General features: G+C 41.8%; 1 protein-coding gene across 2 annotated transcripts in view; it reads right to left on the bottom strand.

Annotated features, from left to right (window-relative positions):
- LOC139559719 (beta-1,4-galactosyltransferase 2-like) overlaps positions 1-22726 on the bottom strand; it is a 158338-nt gene that overhangs the window by 31021 nt on the left and 104591 nt on the right. For both annotated transcript variants that reach the window (XM_071375965.1, XM_071375964.1), the window contains exon 5: positions 2991-3178. In XM_071375965.1, coding sequence (XP_071232066.1) covers positions 2991-3178 — 188 coding nt within the window. The remainder of the gene's footprint in view (positions 1-2990; positions 3179-22726) is intronic.

Raw genomic sequence — 22726 nt, 5'->3', positions numbered from 1 at the left:
AAATAAAGGTTAAATAAAGGATCAAATGGATTTAAGTTTGTCTGCATTAAAGTCCCCGGCCACTAGGAGCGCCGCTTCTGGATGAGCATTTTCTTGTTTGCTTATGGCCTTATACAGCTCGTTGAGTGCTGTCTTAGTGCCAGCGTTTGTGGTGGTAAACAGACGGCTAAGAAAAATAAGGATGAAAATTCTCTTGGTAGATAGTGTGGTCTACAGCTTATCATGAGGTACTCTACCTCAGGCGAGCAATACCTCGAGACTACCTTAATATTAGACATTGCGTACCAGCTGTTATTGACAAAAAGACACACAACCCCACCCCTCGTATTACCGGACGTAGCTGTACTGGAAAACCCAGACAACTATATATTATCTGTGTTGCTCAGCCACGACTCGGTGAAAGATAAGATTTTACAGTTTTTAATGTCCCGTTGGTAGGATAGTCTCGAATGGAGCTCAGCCAGTTTATTCTCCAGTGATTGCACGTTGGCTAATAGAACAGATGGTAGAGGCGGGTTACCCACTTGCAGGCGAATTCTCACAAGGCACCCTGATCTCCACCCTCTGTATTTCCTTCTTTTTTTCATGTGAATGACAGGGATTTGGGCCTTGTCTGGGAGCAACATTATATCCTTTGCTTCAGACTCATTAAAGCAATAGCTTTGTCCAGTTCGAGGTGAGTAATCTCTGTTCTGATATCCAGAAACTCTTTTCGGTCATAAGAGATGGTAGCATCAACATTATGCACAGAATAAGTTACAAACAATGTGAAAAAACTCACAAAATAGCACAAGTTGTTAGGAGCCCGTAAAACAGCAGCAATACCCTCCAGCGCCATTCTTTAAAAAACAATATGTATATTATCCTATAGTTGCCTCATGCAGCCCATACTGTATACGTTTTGATTTCTAAGTCTTTCTAGTGTTTGTATCATGCACTCTAACATTGCCAAATAACTCTAAAACTACTGTATAGGACCTGTTTCAAATGATCACTTTTACGCTCAACATAGCCACTTCATATGTGCATTTGCTCCGTAATGTGAAAAATATCCTTTCTATTTTACTCAGCTAAGTTCAATTATATTCTTCTTAGTATAAAAATAATATAATACAAAAGAATCGCACCGGACTGATAACATATCTTGTCAGCTAAAAGAACAAGCCTACAACCTATGGCATGGCACATAGCCAGATAGCATACAGTATGCCAACTCATATTCTGTTCTTCTGAAATTTTCTTCATATCATAATGTTTCTTTAAACCTCCCTAAAATAAATAATGGATGTATTGTGATGGTGTATATTAAATATATATTTTTTAACTTTTTTAAATGTAGATGCTCCAAAGGCGCATCAATGGCTTGTATGCTTGGAGGGCTGGAGATGCTCAACATGTTTATGTTAATCAATGGTCAGTTACCATGAGACCCGCAGTCTTTTTTTGCATAACAATGGCTGACAAAATTTCATGACCGCCACAGCCCTAGATAGGGCCCAGTTAAATGTGGGAAAAGGCTAACTTTAAGTTTTCTATTTAATGTACACAGACATCAGAATGACACAGTGGGTTTCAGTGTAGGGGCAGGAAATGTTCAGTGGAGAGAGTTGCTGGTATTCAACCCGACATTAAATGCTTCTGTTATCAAGAGCAGGTAAAGTCATTCCTAAAAGGATACCACCATACAATATGTCCCGACTCCTGGCAATAACAAAAGTATGCTCTGTCGTGCACATGTTTTGATAGGAAGTGTAAGCGTTAGACACTTGTGTCCCCGCACATTGACTCTGTACAGGTACCCCCTGTATATAGTCTCCACATTGACTCTGTACAGGTACCCCCTGTATATAGCCTCCACATTGACTCTGTACAGGTACCCCCTGTATATAGTCTCCACATTGACTCTGTACAGGTACCCACTGTATATAGTCTCCACATTGACTCTGTACAGGTACCCCCTGTATATAGTCTCCACATTGACTCTGTACAGGTACCCCCTGTATATAGTCTCCACATTGACTCTGTACAGGTACCCCCTGTATATAGCCTCCACATTGACTCTGTACAGGTACCCCCTGTATATAGTCTCCACATTGACTCTGTACAGGTACCCCCTGTATATAGTCTCCACATTGACTCTGTACAGGTACCCCCTGTATATAGTCTCCACATTGACTCTGTACAGGTACCCCCTGTATATAGTCTCCACATTGACTCTGTACAGGTACCCCCTGTATATAGTCTCCACATTGACTCTGTACAGGTACCGCCTGTATATAGTCTCCACATTGACTCTGTACAGGTACCCCCTGTATATAGTCTCCACATTGACTCTGTACAGGTACCCCCTGTATATAGCCTCCACATTGACTCTGTACAGGTACCCCCTGTATATAGCTCTGCTATTGTTATTTACTGCTGCTCTTTAATTATTTGTTATTGTTATCTCTTACTTTTGTTTTGTATTTTTTTAAACTGCATTGTTGGTTAAGGGCTTTTAAGTAAGCATTTCACTGTAAGGTCTACCTACACCTGTTGTATTCGGCGCATGTGACAAATACAATTTGATTTGATTTGATTAGAAAGTGACATGATTGGGTTGCCCTTTGGCCCATACACAAAGACAAACATTTTTACATCACAGTGCAATAAGCAAGTTGACTGGAATCCAATGCAAGGCAAAGTGAAAGTTCATTTCAAACTCAGTCAAAAGAACCGGAGACAGTACTTTTGCTTTTACTTTTGGTGAATTTCGCCATTATATTCAGCAAAACAGGTTGCATCATCCTGTAAAAATCATGTGTGCAGTCCCAAAACAATATCTTCAAACTTTTATATAAGAACTATCCATTTAAAAGCATCTACATTACCAAATCAATAAACATAAGATGCTAGGAGTTTGGAGAATATAGGCTTGAAAAGCGAATAACAGATTTCACTCAGAGTAAATATATACGTGTTAGTGACAGTACATAATACAGTTGACCTACCTGAAGCCAAACTTGTCCATAGCGATGGCAAAGTGTCTTGGCTGGTCGTAACAGTGGTAGAGGTTACGGTCGTCCATAGGGATGAGGTCCACATCGCTGAAGATGAAGCAGTCGTACTCTGCATCCTTCAGGGCCTCGGTGTAGCCCACATTCAGGAGCTTGGCTCTGTTGAACGTGTCCTCACCAAGCTGCAAGATAACATAGAAAAAACCCTGGTCAGAAACTGATGGACATATTGAGATCTACTGTAGGGGGATTAAGTTACATTTGCCATAGTTCAAGCAAAAATGTCATATTTGATAGACTTAACATATCGGGTTCTGAAGGTGGTATTTGCAAGCTTAAATAGCAAGCTTGTGCTGATGTAACTCTCAGATCATTGTGTGCATAAACACAGCATATTGACAAAGAAACATGTTGTAAAGAACCCCACAGGAAGAATGGCCCACATCAGATATCCGACAACTAAGATTAAACTATGCTACGTAAAAAATACTGCATCACAACTTGCTTCCCTTATTTTGATAACAGAACCAATCACAGTGCCTCAGGTAAAGTAACGTATCAGTTTTAACATTTGAACTCATAATGTAGTTCAACACGTAATCCCTTGTAATCCTGTAATACCTGAGATTCAACCAAATAATCCACAGGTAAAATGTTAAGGTTACTTGCGTAACCCCTGTTCTCTGATAATAGAGTGAGGTGTCTCACAATGGGAATTAGCTGGATAAGCAAACAGCGTCTGTCATAGACAGACAAATCGTGTGGCAAGAGGGGGGACCCTGCTCAATATAAACAGAGAGGAAGAGGCTAAGCGAGAGGTTTTACTCTGCCAAGAACTGTCCATGAAAATGTTTTTTGTATGAAGGTCAATGTGTGTCGAATTTGGTCAACAACATTTTTTATTGGAAATTTGCTGAGGTTTATTTGATTGAATAAAAGTTTCATAATGCTTAGGTTGTTAACGAATACACTGATATAAGTGGACGCACATGGCATTTCGGCAACTTTTATTTCAAAAAAATGATATCAGAGATGTGCCTGTTTTCATTAAGATAAGAGGACTCATCATGGATATAACACGTTTTAGCATGGGCATTGCCATTGAGGGCTTCCACCATTTTAAAGTGGTCAACTGGGTGGGGATTCCTATGAGTTGGGAGCAATCAGCCAATGAAGAAGAATACAATTGTCTACTTTAAAATCGAGATAGCCTCAATGGCACTATAATGGCACAGATACAAAGATGAGTCCTCTATCTATCTCTATGGCCTGTTGTTCACATGTGTCTGCCCTCTCATTGGCTAGAATGGTCCCACCTGATCTCGCCTCCCGTCTGCCTTCATCTTTGAGGACATGTATTTCCATTGTTAGAGCGAGTGGTCACTTGACTATCTTGTCAATATAAAATACAATCTTTGATATAAGGCTCCAGGGGCCCGCACTCTAGTCATTCTTGTCCCTCTTCCTTGAGGTCTTGCGAGCACTCTATTGTATGGGACCAAATTCTAAACTTTCGACTACTTTAGTACAATATAAGTGAATTTATCCAAATACTTATGACTATTTGACACTTCAAATGGGGGAACTAGATACAAAGAGCTTTTATTTCTAAACGGTAAATCAGATACGTATGAAAATACCCCCCCAAAAAGTGACATTATGTACGGCCGCCTCATGTAAAACATTTGCCAAAATGCAAATGAGTATAGACACATTTAAAAAATGTAGCTTGACTGTCCAAATAAATACGGAGGGGAGTGTATATTGGCTTTATGCAAATCTTTATAATTTTAATTGTTTATTAACTGTAGCCTTTATTCTTTATCCGAAAAACATACTGCACATCATTAAAAGGTAGGAGACTAAAACAATCTGTTTCAAAAAGTTTCTCATTACACTTCCTGCCGGGGAGATGATGCATTGACTATCTTCTGCAGCCTCTGGTTCCAATCAATACTTATGTTAATTTTAATATTTTCAAAGGCACAAAGAAGAGAACATTAGAGACTTCAATATGTGGCTTTATCAGACCGACGAAGACAGATAAGGTAATATATCTATAAAAAAAACAAATAGTCTTTTTTCTCTCCAGTTGGTGAGCTCATTAAACATTATTGGAGTCATTTTTATTGCTTTAATAAGATGTGTTCCCCCTGAACCATCAGGTATCGCTAGCAAATGGAGCTGTACATCTTGTGTAATCACACGGCTGTGAAGAAAGTTCACATCCATAATAGAGACGATATGTTGACAACTACACACCCACCATTACGCCACCACAGAATAAGAGAGCTGGTGTTAGGATGATAGGATCAGGAGACATGGGTTTCAAACAGATGGTTTGAGAAGTTGAATGGGACCTGCTAATTAAGAGGTCTCATCCATCAGCACAACAGAAAATGGAAGACATTATTCTGGGTTATTCTTGAAATATTCATCCTCCATGCCTCTCAGCTTCAGGATGGAAAAGATTTTGACGTTAGGCTAATTATTGTGTTTAAACTTCACCAACAGATATGTCTGCTCTATGTTGTGTTGCCAATCTACAACAAGACAGTATCCTTCCAAGGATGATGTGAAAGGATTCCATAACCACTTCCGTCATCATGAAGTGCTTTGAGAGACTAGTCAAGGACCATATCACCTCCACCCTACCTGACACCCTAGACCCACTCCAATTTGCTTACCGCCCCAATAGGTCCACAGACGACGCAATCGCAATCACACTGCCCTAACCCATCTGGACAAGAGGAATACCTATGTAAGAATGCTGTTCATCGACTACAGCTCAGCATTTAACACCATCGTACCCTCCAAACTCGTCATTAGGCTCTAGACCCTGGGTTTCGACCCCGCCCTGTGCAACTGGGTCCTGGACTTCCTGACGGGCCGCCCCCAGGTGGTGAGGGTAGGTAACAACATCTCCACCCCGCTGATCCTCAACACTGGGGCCCCACAAGGGTGCGTTCTCAGCCCTCTCCTGTACTCCCTGTTCACCCATGACTGAGTGGCCATGCACGCCTCCAACTCAATCATCAAGTTTGCAGACGACACTACAGTGGTAGGCTTGATTACCAACAACGACGAGACGGCCTACAGGGAGGAGGTGAGGGCCCTCGAAGTGTGGTGTCAGGAAAATAACCTCACACTCAGTGTCAACAAAACAAAGGAGATGATCGTGGACTTCAGGAAACAGCAGAGGGAGCAGCCCCCTATCCACATCGACGGGACAGTAGTGGAGAAGGTGGAAAGTTTTAAGTTCCTCGGCGTACACATCACGGACAAACTGAAATGGTCTACCCACACAGACAGCGTGGTGAAGAAGGCTCAGCAGCGCCTCTTCAACCTCAGGAGGCTGAAGAAATTCCGCTTGTCACCAAAAACACTCACAAACTTTTACAGATGCACAAACGAGAGCATTCTGTCGGGCTGTATCACCGCCTGGTGCGGCAACTGCTCCGCCACAACCGTAAGGCTCTCCAGAGGGTAGTGAGGTCTGCACAACGCATCACCGGGGGCAAACTACCTGCCTTCCAGGACACCTACAACACTCGATTTCACAGGAAGGCCAAAAAGATCATCAAGGACAACAACCACCCGAGCCGCGGGGACCAAGAGACTGAAAAACAGCTTCTATCTCAAGGCCATCAGACTGTTAAACAGCCATCCCTAACATTGAGTGGCTGCTGCCAACATACTGACTCATCTCTAGCCACTTTAATAATGACAAAATTGATGTAATAAATGTATCACTAGCCACTTTAAACAATGCCACTTTATTTAATGTTTACATACCCTACATTACTCATCTCATATGTATATACCGTACTCTATACCATCTACTGCATCTTGCCTATGCCGTTCGGCCATCGCTCATTCATATATTTTTATGTACATATTTGTATTCATTCCTTTACACTTGTGTGTATATGGTAGTTGTTGTGAAATTGTTAGGTTAGATTACTTGTTAGATATTACTGCATGGTCGGAACTAGAAGCACAAGCATTTCGCTACACTAGCATTAATATCTGCTAACCAAGTGTATGTGACAAATAGAATTTGATCTTTCCCTAATATCTTATAGTATTGCCCTGCCTGCTCCTCATAGCCCTGGTGTCTCGTCTCTCTGGCAGCTATCACAGTTCTGCCAATCTCCCTGTAAATGGCCTGTGAGAGGCAATTAACCCCATTATCTTTATCTGATAATCAACAGGATAACACATCAGGGCTCTCCCTCTATAGCGCCACTGTGTTGCCACGCTGACGCCATCCAGTCTCCCCCAGCTGGCTGACCGACCGCAGTCACACTCAGACGTACCTGGGCAGTTGCTATGGAGAGATTAGGAGCAACGCTTAGACCCAGCGCTGCCTGGCTCATCCTGAGTGATTGTATTCAGCGTTGTCGGACAGACTGCCGTGTGTCGAGTTTATCAGTCCCCAGCAGACTGACCCTATCACCCACTGCTGCTATCAATGCAGGGTGAGGGAGGCCACCAGTGAGAACTAAACTAGATTGAGGGCTGTCACCTGCTGACTGTCTGTGTGTCTGTGAGTGTGCCTGTGTAGGGGGGTGGGTCCGTGTGTGTGTGTGCAGCACAGGCCGGTGGCACCTTAATTGGGGAGACGGGCTCATAGTAATGGCTGGAAAGGAATAATTGGAATGGTATCGAACGCATGTGTTTGACTCCCTTCCGTTAACTCCATTCCAGCCATTATTATGAGCCACCATCCCCTCAGCAGCCTCTTGTGGTGTCTGTTCGTGTGTGTGAATGAGGGGGGGGGGGGGGGGGTGCATGTGTGTGTGTAAGGAAACAAGTGGCATAATAAGGTGAAGCATCAGATAAAACTCTGTTTTCAGATGATACGGGAGCGCCAAGTGTAAGCCATAAGACTGCTAAACAGATAATCAATTGGCTACCTGTACTATTTGCATTGCCCCCCTTTTTTGTACATATTACCTCAATTACCTCAACTAACATGTACCTCCGCACATTGACGCGGTACCGGTACCCACTGTATATAGCCTTGTTATTGTAATTATTTTGTGTTGAACAGGCTAGTGTTGAACAGGCTAGTAACAGGGGTTGCAACAATTTCGGCGGATCATTTTAGAAAGAGAGGGTCCAGATTGTCAAGCCCAGCTGATTTGTAGGGATCCAGATTTTGCAGCTCTTTCAGAACATCAGCTGTCTGGATTTGGGTGAAGGAGAAGCGGGGGGGCTTGGGTAAGTTGCTGCAGGGGGTGCAGAGCTGTTGGCCGGGGTAGGGGTAGGGGTAGCCACGTGGAAAGCATGGCCAGCCGTAGAAAAATGCATGTTGAAATGATCGATTATCATAGATTTATCGGTGGTGACAGTGTTTCCTAGCCTCAGTGCAGTGGGCAGCTGGGAGGAAGTGCTCTTATTCTCCATGGACCTTACAGTGTCCCAAAACTTTTTGGAATTAGTGCTACAGGATGCAAATTTCTGTTTGAAAAAGCTAGCCTTAGCTTTCCTAACTGACTTGTGTATATTGGTTCCTGACTTCCCTGAAAAGTTACATATCGCGGGGGCTATTCGATGCTAATGCAGAACTAGATGTCTAGTTGGCTAGATGTCCTTTGGGTGGTGGACCATTCTTGATTCGCACGGGAAACTGTTAATCCAGCAGCATTGCAGTTCATGTCTGGCACCTACTACCATACCCTGTTCAAAGGCACTTAAATATTTTGTCTTGCCCATTCACCCTCTAAATGGCACACATACAAAATCCATATCTCAATTGTCTCAATTGCTTAAATTGCTTAAAAGTCCTCCATGCTTAAAAATTCTATAACCGGTCTCCTCCCCTTCATCTACACTGATTGAAGTGGATTTAACAAGTGACATCAATAAGAGATCATAGCTTTCACCTGGATCCATCTGGTCATGGAAAGAGCAGGTGTTTCTGATTTTTTGTATACTTGGTGTATGCTGTCATGTCACACAATTCTACACTATGCTTGTTTGGCTTGACATACTGTAGCATTCAAACCTCGCAGTTCATCGTACAAAACATAAAACATGCATTAAAGAGACTGTGGCTGTGTACTGTGCAGTCTCTTTAATGCATGTTTTATGTTTTGTACGATGAACTGCGAGGTTTGAATGCTACAGTATGTCAAGCCATTTGATATTGACTTTCATGTTGGAATGTCCCAGATACTACTTGCAGTACTAGTTTCTCTACTGTACACTGAGTGTACAAAACATTATGCACGCACCACTTTCCGTTTTTTATTTATTTGAACAAGTTATTTTTTAAATTTCACTTCACCAATTTGGACTATTTTGTGTATGTCCATTACATGAAATCCAAATAAAAATCAATTTAAATTACAGGTTGTAACACAACAACATAGGAAAAACGCCAAGGGGGATGAATACTTTTGCAAGGCACTGTAAGTAGAAAGTGACTATGCATAGACAATAAACAGAGAGTAGCAGCAGCATAAAAGAGGGGTCTGGTTAGCTGTTCAGGAGTCTTATGGCTTGGGGGTAGAAGCTGTTAAGAGGCCTTTTGGACCTCGACTTGGCGCTCCGGTACCGCTTGCCGTGCGGTGACTTGGGTGGCTGGAGTCTTTGATAATCTTTAGGGCCTTCCTCTGACACCGCCTGATATAGAGGTCCTGGATGGCAGGAAGCTTGGCCCCAGTGATGTACTGGGCCGTACGCAATACCCTCTGTAGTGCCTTGCGGTCGGAGGCCGAGCAGTTGCCGTAACAGGCAGTGATGCAACCAGTCAGGATGCTCTCGATGGTGCAGCTGTAGAACCTTTTGAGGATCTGAGGACCCATGCCAAATCTTTTCAGTCTCCTGAGGGGGAATAGGCGTTGTCGTTCCCTCTTCACGACTGTCTTAGTGTGTTTGGACCATAATAGTTTGTTGGTGATGTGGACACCAAGGAACTTGAAGCTCTCAACCTGTTCCACTACAGCCCCGTTGATGAGAATGGGGGCGTGCTCGGTCCTACTTTTTCTGTAGTCCACAATAATCTCCTTTGTGTTGATCACGTTGAGGGATAGGTTGTTATTCTGGCACCACACGACCAGGTCTCTGACCTCCTCTCTATAGGCTGTCTCATCGTTGTCGGTGATCAAGCCTACCACTGTTGTGTCATCGGCAAACTTGATGATGGTGTTGGAGTCGTGCCTGGCCGTACAGTCATGAGTGAACAGGGAGTACAGGAGGGGACTGAGTACGCACCCCTGAGGGGCCCCCGTGTCGAGGATCAGCGTGGCCAATGTGTTGTTCCCTACCCTTACAATCTGGGGGCGGCCCATCAGGAAGTCCAGGATCCAGTTTCAGATAGGTTTGATGGCATGTGTCACTCAGATCAGCACACATCTCTAGTCATCCAGGGAGTGACAGGACTGTCCTTCAATCCCTGTGTGGTTCTCAAATGGCTTCTGCCTACATGTCCCAAAATTAGACTGAGACCAGCACCACTCAGGCCATGGGGAACAGGTGGAAACTGCCACATCGCAAAGCCAGGAGTCACAGGAGTCAGATGAGCCAAATGATCACGGCGGTGGAAAGAGATAATGTACTGGACCACTCCCAACAGGTTAACAGGCTGAGCCAAGACGTTCTAACTTGTTCCATTATTAGGAGGATGTTCCATGTTAACCGAGCCAGAACAAGATGCCTGTGGTTGAGTCTGGTAGTAGGTGATGCTTGGCTGAGTCACGCTTAGTGTTGATGGCTTCAAAATGTATTTGTATTAGGAGCAATGGGGCACCAGCTGCCTCCTAATAATACTGACTGAGGCTCCTCCAATCCCCGTCACTGTGAGTTATACCCCTGTTCTTTTGAGTTGCTGCTAAGAGAATAAGGTTGTGCCCCAAATGGCACTCTATGACCCTATTCCCTATATAATGCACTACTTTTGACCAGGGCCTACAAAGGTATTAAAGGGCATATTATTAAACCTAAGTTGGGATGCAACCTAAGTTCATAAATAGGCTTAGACTGTTTAAGTATGCGCAACAAGCCTTGCTAATTTGATTCCGATGCATCTGTCCGGATGCATAAAGCATGAATAGCATGCAAAGACCGCTTATTCTCCCATTTACTTTTAGGGCGACTCTCCACATGCGAGCATGCCACAAAACATTTGGAAATATCATACCAACATTCCACAAAGGACCCACATTTTTTCCCTGCTGTATTATTGGTATAGGCTACAAGAGAGATATTAAATGAAATAAAGCACTTGCCTACATCAGCAAATAATTAATTTTTGGGTTTTAGGTATGTGTGACAACCTTACAAGGGTCTAGCCTAGCTTTATTGACCTCTGATAGTCAATTGAACATGAAAAGGCTTCACCCTCATCAGAGAAACCAGCTAACATCCCCTTTGAGAACAAATTAAAGTATACTGTAGATGTAACATTATTGTCATCACATATACCATTTCATTACCAACAGCAACATGATACATTGACTAAAGTATCATGAAAGAGCATATTATACTCCTCGGGAAGCGAGAGAGTGAAAAGTACCTTATCACATAGATTGATGCTTTTTTGCATGGCATTGTTGATTAATTAATTAATTCATTCTGTATACTTCTGGCCCTTCTTTGGACACGGTGTTAACTAACTTTCAGACGGGCTTCAACGCCATACAACTCTCCTTCCGTGGCCTCCAACTGCTCTTAAATGCAAGTAAAACTAAATGCATGCTCTTCAACCGATCGCTACAGCACCTGCCCGCCCGTCCAGCATCACTACTCTGGACGGTTCTGACTTAGAATATGTAGACATCTACAAATACCTAGGTGTCTGGTTGGACTGTAAACTCTCCTTCCAGACTCACATTAAGCATCTCCAATCCAAAATTAAATCTAGAATCGTCTTCCTATTTTGCAACAAAGCATTCTTCACTCATGCTGCCAAACATACCATTGTAAAACTGACTATTCTACCGATCCTTGACTTCGGCGATGTCATTTACAAAATAGCCTCCAACACTCTACTCAGCAAATTGGATGCAGTCTATCACAGTGCCATCCGTTTTGTCACCAAAGCCCCATATACTGCCTACCACTGCGACCTGTATGCTCTCGTTGGCTGGCCCTCGCTTCATATTCGTCGCCAAACCCACTGGCTCCTAGTCATTTATAAGTCTTTGCTAGATAAAGCCCTGCCTTATCTCAGCTCACTGGTCACCATAGCAGCACCCACCCGTAGCACGCGCTCCAGCAGGTATATCTCACTGGTCACCCCCAAAGCCAATTCCTTCCTTTGGCCGCCTTTCCTTCCAGTTCTCTGCTGCCAATGACTGGAACGAATTGCAAAAATCACTGAAGCTGGAGACTCATATTTCCCTCACTAACTTTAAGTACAAGCTGTCAGAGCAGCTCACAGATCACTGCACCTGTACATAGCCATCTGTAAATAGCCCATCCAACTACCTCATCCCCTTACTGTTATTTTTTATTTTTTGCTCCTTTGCACCCCAGTATTTCTACTTGCACATTCATCTTCTGCACATCTATCACTCCAGTGTTTAATTGCTAAATTGTAATTATTTCGCCACTATGGCCTATTTATTGCCTTAACTCCCTTACCTTACCTCATTTGCACACACTGAATATATACTTTTTTCTATTGTGTTATTGACTGTATGTTTTTTTAATCCATGTGTAACTCTGTGTTGTTGTTTGTGTCACACTGCTTTGCTTTATCTTGGCCAGGTCGCAGTTGTAAATGAGAACTTGTTCTCAACTAGCCTACCTGGTTAAATAAAGGTGAAAAAAATAAAAAATAAAAAGACACATTTTACAATTTAAAAAAAATACGGGCACAGGACAAGATACTCTTGAGAAGTACACTGCATAAAATTGTCAAGCGTCTACCATTCCCACTGGACATGTGATCTGAATATCAATCCAAACTAATTCAACCTATAAGTTATAACTGGCCTGGTTTGATATCTTAACAGCTATCAGCAGCTTTGAGCAGGACTTATGGCTCAACTCATCGACTGTAGTGTGAATAATACGCCACAGCCTCCACTGGGGAGCACCCTATTCCCTACATGGTGCACTACTTTTGACCAGAAAAGTAGTGCACTATACAGGGAATAGGGTGCCATTTGGGACATAACCTTGGTTATCAACTGGTGCAGTGGGGTATCGATAAGGCTTTTACTAGGCAGAGTGAACATAAATCACCTATTTTGAAATAAATGCGGTTGAGATGTAACAAAGAGATAGTGCTAGTATGATGTATTAGGGATTTTAAAGCTGTAGATTATTCATGGCCATACATACAATGCATGTTATTGAGACAGCAGCAGGTTCAGGGTGTGGGGTGAGCGGAGAGGAACATGCTGTATCATCAGGAGATAAACCCCACTCGCCATAACCTCAGAGTGAAGTATGGAAATGTGTGTGCATATGACTCAGAGCGTATCGTCTAATAACAATGCCCTTGCCATGGTTTACCCTACATAGAAGTCACACAACATTTTACATTTTAGTCATTTAGTAGACACTCTTATTCAGAGTGACTTACAGGAGCAATTTGGGTTAAGTACATTGCTAAAGGGCACAGACAGATGTTTCACCTAATCGGCTGGGGGATTCGAACCAGCAACATTTCAGTTACTGGCCCAGCACTTTTAACAGCTAGGCTACCTGCTGCCTAACTGCTGCTACTGAGACCTTATGTAGTCTGAGCCCTGGTCAAACGCAGTGCACTATAAATTAATTAGGGTGTCATTTAGGATGCATCCTATCTCTTAGGATGCAATGGACACAAGTATAGATTAGGCTTAATCTCTACCAATACAGCAGCAATGATGTCTTGTCATCTAGAGAGGGGATGAACGACCAGTGATGTTACTCAAATAAGTCCTTCATTTCAGATTCACAGAGCATTGCCAATGCCACAGACTCGTATCACACGCTAAGTCAAAGTGTGGCTTCAAGCAGGGTTAGGCCAACCAAATATGATGTTAGGCCAACCAACCATGATGCTAGGCCAACCAAACATGATGCTAGGCCAACCACACATGATTTCTTCCAGGATGGAAGGTGGAGAGAGGTGATGTGAGAGGTGATTGACTCCTGTCTGTGGTGGATGGACGGCTTGTTGTTAATCCACTGGAGTGTTCACAATCAACCATGATGTCCCCTGAGACATAAACAACTACTCTGTTCTACTGTAGCATGTAGCCTAGATAGATGCTTCTGATGACATGGGAGTATCTCTCTGCTGTCTTTCCGTTCGACAAAGATCCCTTCAAAGGGATTTCCTCCCTCTCTGTTCCATTTTCATTTTAGAACAGAGTGTACCTGTAGCACAGATCCTCATGAGACATGAACATCTCTGGATCAACTACAGTACTGTTGGCACTTTGAATAATAGGCTTCGGCACCCTATTCCCTAAATAGAGCACTACTTTTGATCAGGCTTTGGCCAAAGGTAGTGCACTATTTTGGGATAGGATGACATTTGGGACACAGCCCTGATGCTAGTACTGTAGTATTCCCTTTGTTAATGAGAAGACCTCCCATAAGACCTTTCATAAGGCCTGCCCATTCATTCCCCTTCACATACAGATGTAGGGGCTTAATTTGATCACCCTGTTGCAGGAGAACTTTCCGGCAATGCAGGAAATGTTAAACGTGTAGTGCATTTGAGGTTTTAAAAGGATTCTGAAGTTTGTAATTTCCACTTGTATGAAAAATGTATAAATTATAATCCACAAAATAATTCAAATTTCCTCTTGCTGCAGGATTATTTCCCTGCTGTAGAAAACTGGCTCAAATGAAGATCCTACATCTTGTAGATAGGAGAAATTAAATAGGACTGCCATTCTCTTAGATTAACCTTTTAATGGTAGGTTTAACTGTAAAAAAGGATGTCGCTATCCCCCACACTGACTCACATTCATTCTGGTAACAATTGTAGCACTCTTTTCACTTCAGTAAACTGGAGATATGACCTTACAAATGAACTGACTGTGGTTGGAAAATGTGTAACCTTCCTCCTTGTGCCTTGTAGGCTATGTACTGTAGCATAATTAGAAAGGCAGCTACATGTGTGAAAATAATCACCTGGCGAGCAGCAGTCTTTGCGGGACCACATACAGTAGTACTATCAGAATGATATGAATGTTAAAGAGTAATGTACTTCAACTTGGTCCTGATGGTGAGTGTTGGAGCATGATCATGAGCCTTCAGAACTACCATGTCCATTAGTCCAAGAGCATCTGTCTCATCATGGAATCATAATTCCATTAACGACTCTAGAGAACCTTGTAAGAAATCATGTTCATCAGCATATCCTGATGTGTTCCATGAAAATTAATAGAAAAAGGATAGAAATTAAAGGATAGAAAACCACGAAACATCTAAGTCTAGTCAAATGGTACGCTGGTATATACCTGTAAAAAACTGAATTTGAACTATATCAAAATGTATCTACCTTATGACTCTGAATTCAATATTGTACTGTTTATTGAATGTTTGAGCCGGTGTATTTTTGGTTTTGGATTTAATCTGACTGGCAACATTTGCTTTGGCAAGGATACAGCATGGGTTATATACTCTGGGTTCATACAGCAACCATCATAAAATATTGGACATGTGAACATGAAGCTATTGATGCATTTCCTCTGGGGTTGTGGGGTTGAGGAAAGCGTAGAAGGATTTTGTTCTGTTTTCTATTTCATTGCTTTGTAAATTGATTTCACCTGTATTGTGTCCATTCTCAGCTTTGAGGACTTCTCTGGTAATCTAGCTCAGGTCAGTGTATTATTAAAGCCCACCAGAAGCTGACCTCAATTTCATATAGCTTTAAAGGTCAAACACTATTTAGAACAAACCATGGCTGTGTCCCAAATGACACCATATTGCTATTCCTTACATAGTGCACTACTTTTGACCAAAGCCCTTTTTAGTGCACTATAAAGGGAATAGGGTGCCCTTTTGGATTCAGCCCATCTCCTGGTGTAGTCTGTCTATAGCAACTCTCAGTATGGACAGTTCAGCTAGGTTAACCCCCTACTTCGCATTCTGTCCACCCACAGTAGACAACCTCACTGTCAGAATGGTAAGGCATGTTTTGCCACGCCATAGAGAGAAGAAATTTGTCAATTAAAGAATAAGTCCTTAATTTCCTAAATTGACTTCATTCTGCTCCAGCCACTAGTAATATGATTGTGTATTTAAACTCTGGTGTTACACTGAATACAAAAACAGACACGCACACACAAACATTCAATTTAATAAATGGATGTCATGACCATATTCTAATTCCCAATTATATGGGCATGACTCCACTTCTATCAGAGATTCTCAAGCATATCTATACATAAATGACATGGATTCATGTATGGTATATTTCATTAGTATAATTTAAAGGGTGACTGCCTTTAAAAAACAACGAATCCCTTTGAAAACGGCCTGTATGGCATCGATACAAGTCAGAAACAGTTATTCTAGTGTCAAAATTGACTGAAAATTGTAAATAGGATAATTTTGGTCATAAAGTCAGTCTCGTCTAAAACTGAGTTTGGAACATCCGTGCGTCACAACAGTTAAATGAAGGTTGGGTTTTGATTTGACGATGTCCATTTGCCCACTAACATGGGGTGAACAGCTGCGGAGGTTGTGTTCTATCCAATAGCATAGACAGTGAGACAGACCTGCTCAGCAGCTCCGGCTTTGTTTACATAAGACAACATGTCGTACATATTTTTACTTGAGAAATACTGCACCAAAAACCTTAGTTAGATGTAAAATTGCGCAACTAAAACATATATCGGCAAAAACATCAAAATTAATGGCAGATTTCTTGAGTTATCTTAGATTCATTCTGAGGAGTTTGAAGAAGTGAAACAGGCTACAGTGTCTCATGGGGGACAAACATCATTAACCAAACTGAATCGGTCAGAAAACACACCAAGACTGATATCACGTTTTTCTAAAGAGCAACAGAAGAGCACAAGTGCCAATCAGCATGTTCAGTGGCTCTTTACCAACTAAGACCCAAAGTACTACTAAGGAGATAAAGAAAGGAGATCCATCCGTTACAGACACTAGGATTTCATTAATTGCATTAATATGACAACAATAAAAAACTAGACGATTGTATAATAGAGTTTTGAGCTTGTTATATGTGTTCTGTGTTGTGGAATAGATACAAATCCTGGGTCATTAAGACCAGACTTCGGATTATTGTAAGACTAAGATGAATTGAACCCTTAACATGGCTCCCCTAGAGCGTACTGGGGCTCCAGATAGTATTGCTGTTTTCAAATCTACCATTAACATCGCAGGTAAATACTTCTAAAATACCTCCATAAACTTGAATCATTAATGCAGCTGTCTAGACAGAGATTATGGAGAACAAATACATGGACTAGGCTGTTTCTTTACCTTTAAAATAAGTCTCTGGTGAGTTTTAGTGGCAATACAGTCATTCTTTGTAGCTCCTTGAGTGTACAGACATCTGTCCTTGATAGCTAGGGTGAATGTGTGATGTGAATACAAAAAAGTATGAATAGACCCATGTAGCCTATACTAAAAGCAGACATGTAATTGTTCCATTGAATATTGAAGGTTAAAGTCAGTATTTGAAAAGAGATGCTATTCTATTCTGCAGTAAAGCAAAAATATTTATTGAACTGAACTACCAAACCACACAGTCAAGAGCAAATGTAGCCAATACTGAGATCATAACTGAGTTCCAACTGTATTGGGAGTTATCATCACCATCAAGTCCAACAGACTCCCTACAATCACAGTCACTCATTCCTGACAGTCATTTTCCATTACTGCTTGATATTTGTGACTTGTGTTCTCATTCCAGGGCTACCGACCATCAACACAACAGTTTCAGTATAGCAGACCAGATACTGCAGGTGTCCCAAACAGCCCTGGTCAAAAGAAGTGCATGATAAAAGGAAATAGGCTGCCATTTGGGACAAAGATCCTGAGAGCATGATGAGTTAGGAGAATGGAATACATATCCTCTCCATCTCTCCTCTGTTGGTGCATGGTGGATTAGGAAGGCTGTGTTGGATCCAGTGGGCGAGGAGCCTTGTCCGTCCCTGACTGGCACTCCGATAAGCTCTGAAGCTGACGTTGTGGAGAGGAGAGGAGAGGAGAGGAGAGGAGAGGAGAGGAGAGGAGAGGAGAGGAGGGAAAGGGAGATACATCGATAGATACACCATCCTCAGTGTAATTAATAACTTCACCATGATCAAAGGGATATTCAATGTCTGCTTGAATATTCTATAAACCAATAGGTATCCTTCTTTGCGAGGCATTGGTAAACCTCCCTGTTCTTTTGGTTGAATCTGTGGTTGAAATTCATTGCTCGATTGAGGGACCTTACTGATAATTGTGTAGGGTACAGAGATGAGGCAGTCATTCAAAAAGCATGTTAAACACTATTATTGCACACAGAGTGAGTCCATGCAATTTATTATGTGACTTGTTAATCACATATTTACTCCTGAACTTATTTAGACTTGACATAACAAAGGGGTTGAATATTTATTGACTCAAGACATTTCAGCTTTTTATTGAGAAAAACATGATTCCACTTTGACATTATGGGGTATTTTGTGTAGGCCAGTGACAAAAGAATCTCAATTTAATCAATTTTAAATTCAGGCTGTAACACATCAAAATGTGGAAAATGTCAAGGGGTTTGAATACTTTCTGAAGGCACTGTAGATCTGTCACAATCTGTTCAGACTATGTTTTAAAATATAAACCACTCGATAGGTACAGTACTAGGCAGGGGCGCAACTTTCAATGGAGACGGGGACATGTCCCCCGCCCCCACATTCTGAAATTGCATTTTTGTCCCGCACAGTTTTATCATTGGAATGTGATACAAAACGAATGCAACTGTGTGCTTTAGGACCATGCAGACGCCTCTTGACGGGTAGGCATTTTGGAGTGATAATCCGACTGGATAAAAAATAATAATAATTATGTCCCCCCACTTCTAAAACTAAAGATGTGCCGCTAGTACTAGGTAGGTTTGTCACAGTCTGTTAAGGCAATGTTTTAAAATGTAATCAATGAGGAGCAGTTAGATTGTATTTAGATTGTATAGTTGAGAAACAAACTGTGTAATTTAATATTAAGGGACCAGAGAGGTCACTGAGGTGGGAGAGGAGAATGCTAAAGATCGAACATCTTGACAAGATGGACTTTGTGGTGGTCATTTTAATTGTTCATGAGGCAGACAGAGCTTGAGCCCTGAAAGCAGAAACTGTGAAGGAAGGTCCTAGTATCTGATACTACACCAATCAATATTTTCACTGAGAACTGAAAAGCTCTATTGACAGGAGAGCTTTTTCCTCACAGATTAGATATGGAGATTTGTCTCCCACCTTTACCATGAATTAGAATTTCTGACTCCACCAATATACATTCAGTATACACATACAGGTATTATAGCAAGAAATATTTGGGACCCTGTGCCTCGACTCAATCCTGTCTCAGAGCTCTACGGGCAATTCCTTCGACCTCATGGCTTGGTTTTTGCTCTGACATGCACTGTCAACTGTGGGACCTTAAATAGACAGGTGTGTGTCTTTCTAAATCTTGGACTCCAATCAAGTTGTAGAAACATCCCAAGGATGATCAATGGAAGCAGGATGCACCTGAGCTCAACTTTGAGTCTCAGAGCAAAGGGTCTGGATATTTACGTAAATAAGGTATTTCTGTTTTTCTAAAAACCTGTTTTCACTTTGTCATTATGGGGTATTGTGTGTAGATTGCTGAGGAAAACAATTATTTAATACATTTTAGAACAAGGCCGTAACGTAACAAAATGTGGAAAACGGGAAGGGGTCTGAATACTTTCAGAATGCACTGTATCTCACTGAGGTTCTACTGTCCTCAAGCTTTAGCTGTGGTGCAGAAATACAAATCTGCCCCATGCCAGAGAGAGAGAGAGAGAGAGCGAGAGAGCGAGAGAGCGAGAGAGAGAGAGAGAGAGAGAGAGAGAGAGAGAGAGAGAGAGAGAGAGAGAGAGAGAGAGAGAGAGAGAGAGAGAGAGATGAAGACGACCTCCCAGCAAAGCACACTGTGCTAGAGATTAGAGAGAATAGAGAGAGGAAGGAAGAGCACGAGACTCACCTTCCAACAACACAAAACAAAGACCGCAGAAGTACCAGCCAGTATGAAATGTTAAATCTAGCCTATTCTTGGAATTAAACTCCACAACCATCGGCATTACAGGGGCATAGCATAATATGTTTCCTTCTATTATGTTTTATTTATGACAGGCACAATAGATTACCAATTGAGGAGGGATTCAATGCCTCGTCATTGAAAGAGTGAGAGAATTGGTGGGTGTATTACAGAATCCATTAAGTTCACCCCCGGCTTACACAAAGCCACAGCACCATCAGCATGTTATGGTTTTCTACTGTCACTCCGAGTGGCACATATCCTGCCTCTGATAAGGCAGCTGGGCTGGCGGAGAACAACAGGCGACCCAGATTACATTAACATGATAAATTGGAGGCTAGAACAATGAATCACCTTGGAATAAGACATTTTCACCAGGTTTTACTGCGATTTGTCACTGTCATGGAAATAAGTCAGGATTTCTCTCTGCTCTTTTGAAGTGAGGCTGTTAGACAGAGAGAGAGAGAGAGAGAGAGAGAGAGAGAGAGAGAGAGAGAGAGAGAGAGAGAGGCGAGATTGAATATAACAAAAGAGGAACTGTATAAATACCATGACATTTCACCACAGCGGGAAAGAGAGAACACAATTTGTGGTGCAAACGGACAGGATTCATGAAGTAATTTCTGTAGTTAGCTAGATGGACTATGCATCTAATTACTTAGGCTACATCATGGCCTAATCCTTTGAATGTAGTTTCTATTTTACTCTGTTTATCGCTTGACTACCGCATCTAATGGTATCCACATCTAGTCATCTCTAAGATTCCTGGTCACACAATAAAATCGTTGTCTTGAGACTACCGCTTTATGATAACCTACCATTTTCATTGAGTTGTTAGTCCATTTATTTTGTGGTTGACTAAACCTTGAGGACAGTGGGTTTTTTTTCCCCTCTCTGCGTTCTGCCTTTAATGGGAGGAAGTGGTAAATAACACACTGTGACTGGGTCTTAATGGACACCTAAGTGCTCGGCCAATAAAGTAAAACCTCCATTACCTCTTCAATAATGCACCATATACTCAGCTCTCTTTAGTACCTTTTCGAAGCACATTTTTATTTATTTTATTTAACCTTTATTTTGACAGGCTGTCATGCTGAGACCAAGGTATCTTTTACAGATGAGCCCTGTAATTACACAAAATATACATATTAATCAATACACTATGACAAGCAAAACAGAGATACAAAATACTATCATAGAAAACAAAGACATTCTTCAATTAATAGGTTCTCATTTAGCCATCTGATTTGCCCTGAAGCAGGGTTCGCATCTGGAGGCTCATGGGGCATTTTATTTGTCCCTCTAAATTTACTGAGCCCCCCCCCAAGAAATGTTTTTATTTTTATTGTTGGACATAAAACACTGTAAAAACACCAGCAAATCAGCTCCAAGTGATTTTCTCTGTTCCAGAGATATATGTAATCGTATACCATGGTTTGAAATGATAATTTTTTTGTCAAATTTTATATCTGTTTGGGCTTCTTGCGGTCAATTTGCGCTCTACGAATTATTTGTAATTATGTTCCGGCCCCCTGACCATCCGCTCAAGAAAAAATCGTCCTGCGGCTGTATCTAGTTTTTAATCCCATCCCTAGAGGCACCAAATCATCCAATTTTAGAGAGTTTTGGAGATTATTCGACAAGGTGCAAAAAAACTAAAAATAGATTTAAAAGTGATCTCCAGAGTTAGCCATCCCTGAGACTGGGTCTGGTAGCTCGTACGTCTGTAGGTTAACAATGAAGTAAGGTACGGCGGACATTTGTGCAAGCGTGTTTTATAAACCAAATGAGTGCAATGCATCGATCTAGGAGACTTCAAAGTGGCCAGCCTACATTCTGATACAGAAACCAGTGATGTGTACTGAACCTATCACCCGCTGTGATAAACTGCATCCAAAGTCTTCAATACAGTGGCAGCTGCATTCATATATACGATATCGGAATAATCTATAACAAGTATGAATGTTGACTGAATTATTTGTTTTCTGCTATTTAACAAAAGGCATAAGCTATTCCTATAAAGCAATCCCATTTTAATTCATAACTTTTTAACTAACTCATCAATATACTTTTTGAAATATAGCTACCAGGATATTTATAACCGGGACACGATCAATGTGGGCACCAATGTACATATGCATAAATCTCCAGATAATTTTTTGGGGTACCAACATACATCATCATCGAGTCCTTGGCCTTTTCTCTTCTTTTTAAAATAGAGTCAGTGACAGACATCCGCAGCCTTCAGTGCAGTAATATTGTGCTTGCTCCTCAAAGCCCAACAATCATTCTAAATGTTTGTTCTCTGTCATCTTTGAGAGTTATTCCCCTATTTCCTTCTCCAGGCAAGGTTAAGGGCTGTGCAGAGAAACGAGCAGAAGTTTGCATCTTAAGCCTTCATGAATATTTAATTGCAACACATGCTAGCGCGATCTCAGCACCACTTTGCACCCGGGATCTAATGGCTGTCTGCTCGTTTGGTCGGAGAATATGACGCAAGTACCAGGCACTACACCGTCTGCTCTGCAAAACAGTAC

This window comes from Salvelinus alpinus, chromosome 30 (genome assembly GCF_045679555.1).
Source record: "Salvelinus alpinus chromosome 30, SLU_Salpinus.1, whole genome shotgun sequence".
NCBI classification, from domain to species: Eukaryota; Metazoa; Chordata; class Actinopteri; order Salmoniformes; family Salmonidae; genus Salvelinus; species Salvelinus alpinus.
The sequence above is the reverse complement of the archived record's forward strand: the minus strand, read 5'-3'. Positions and strand labels throughout refer to the sequence as shown.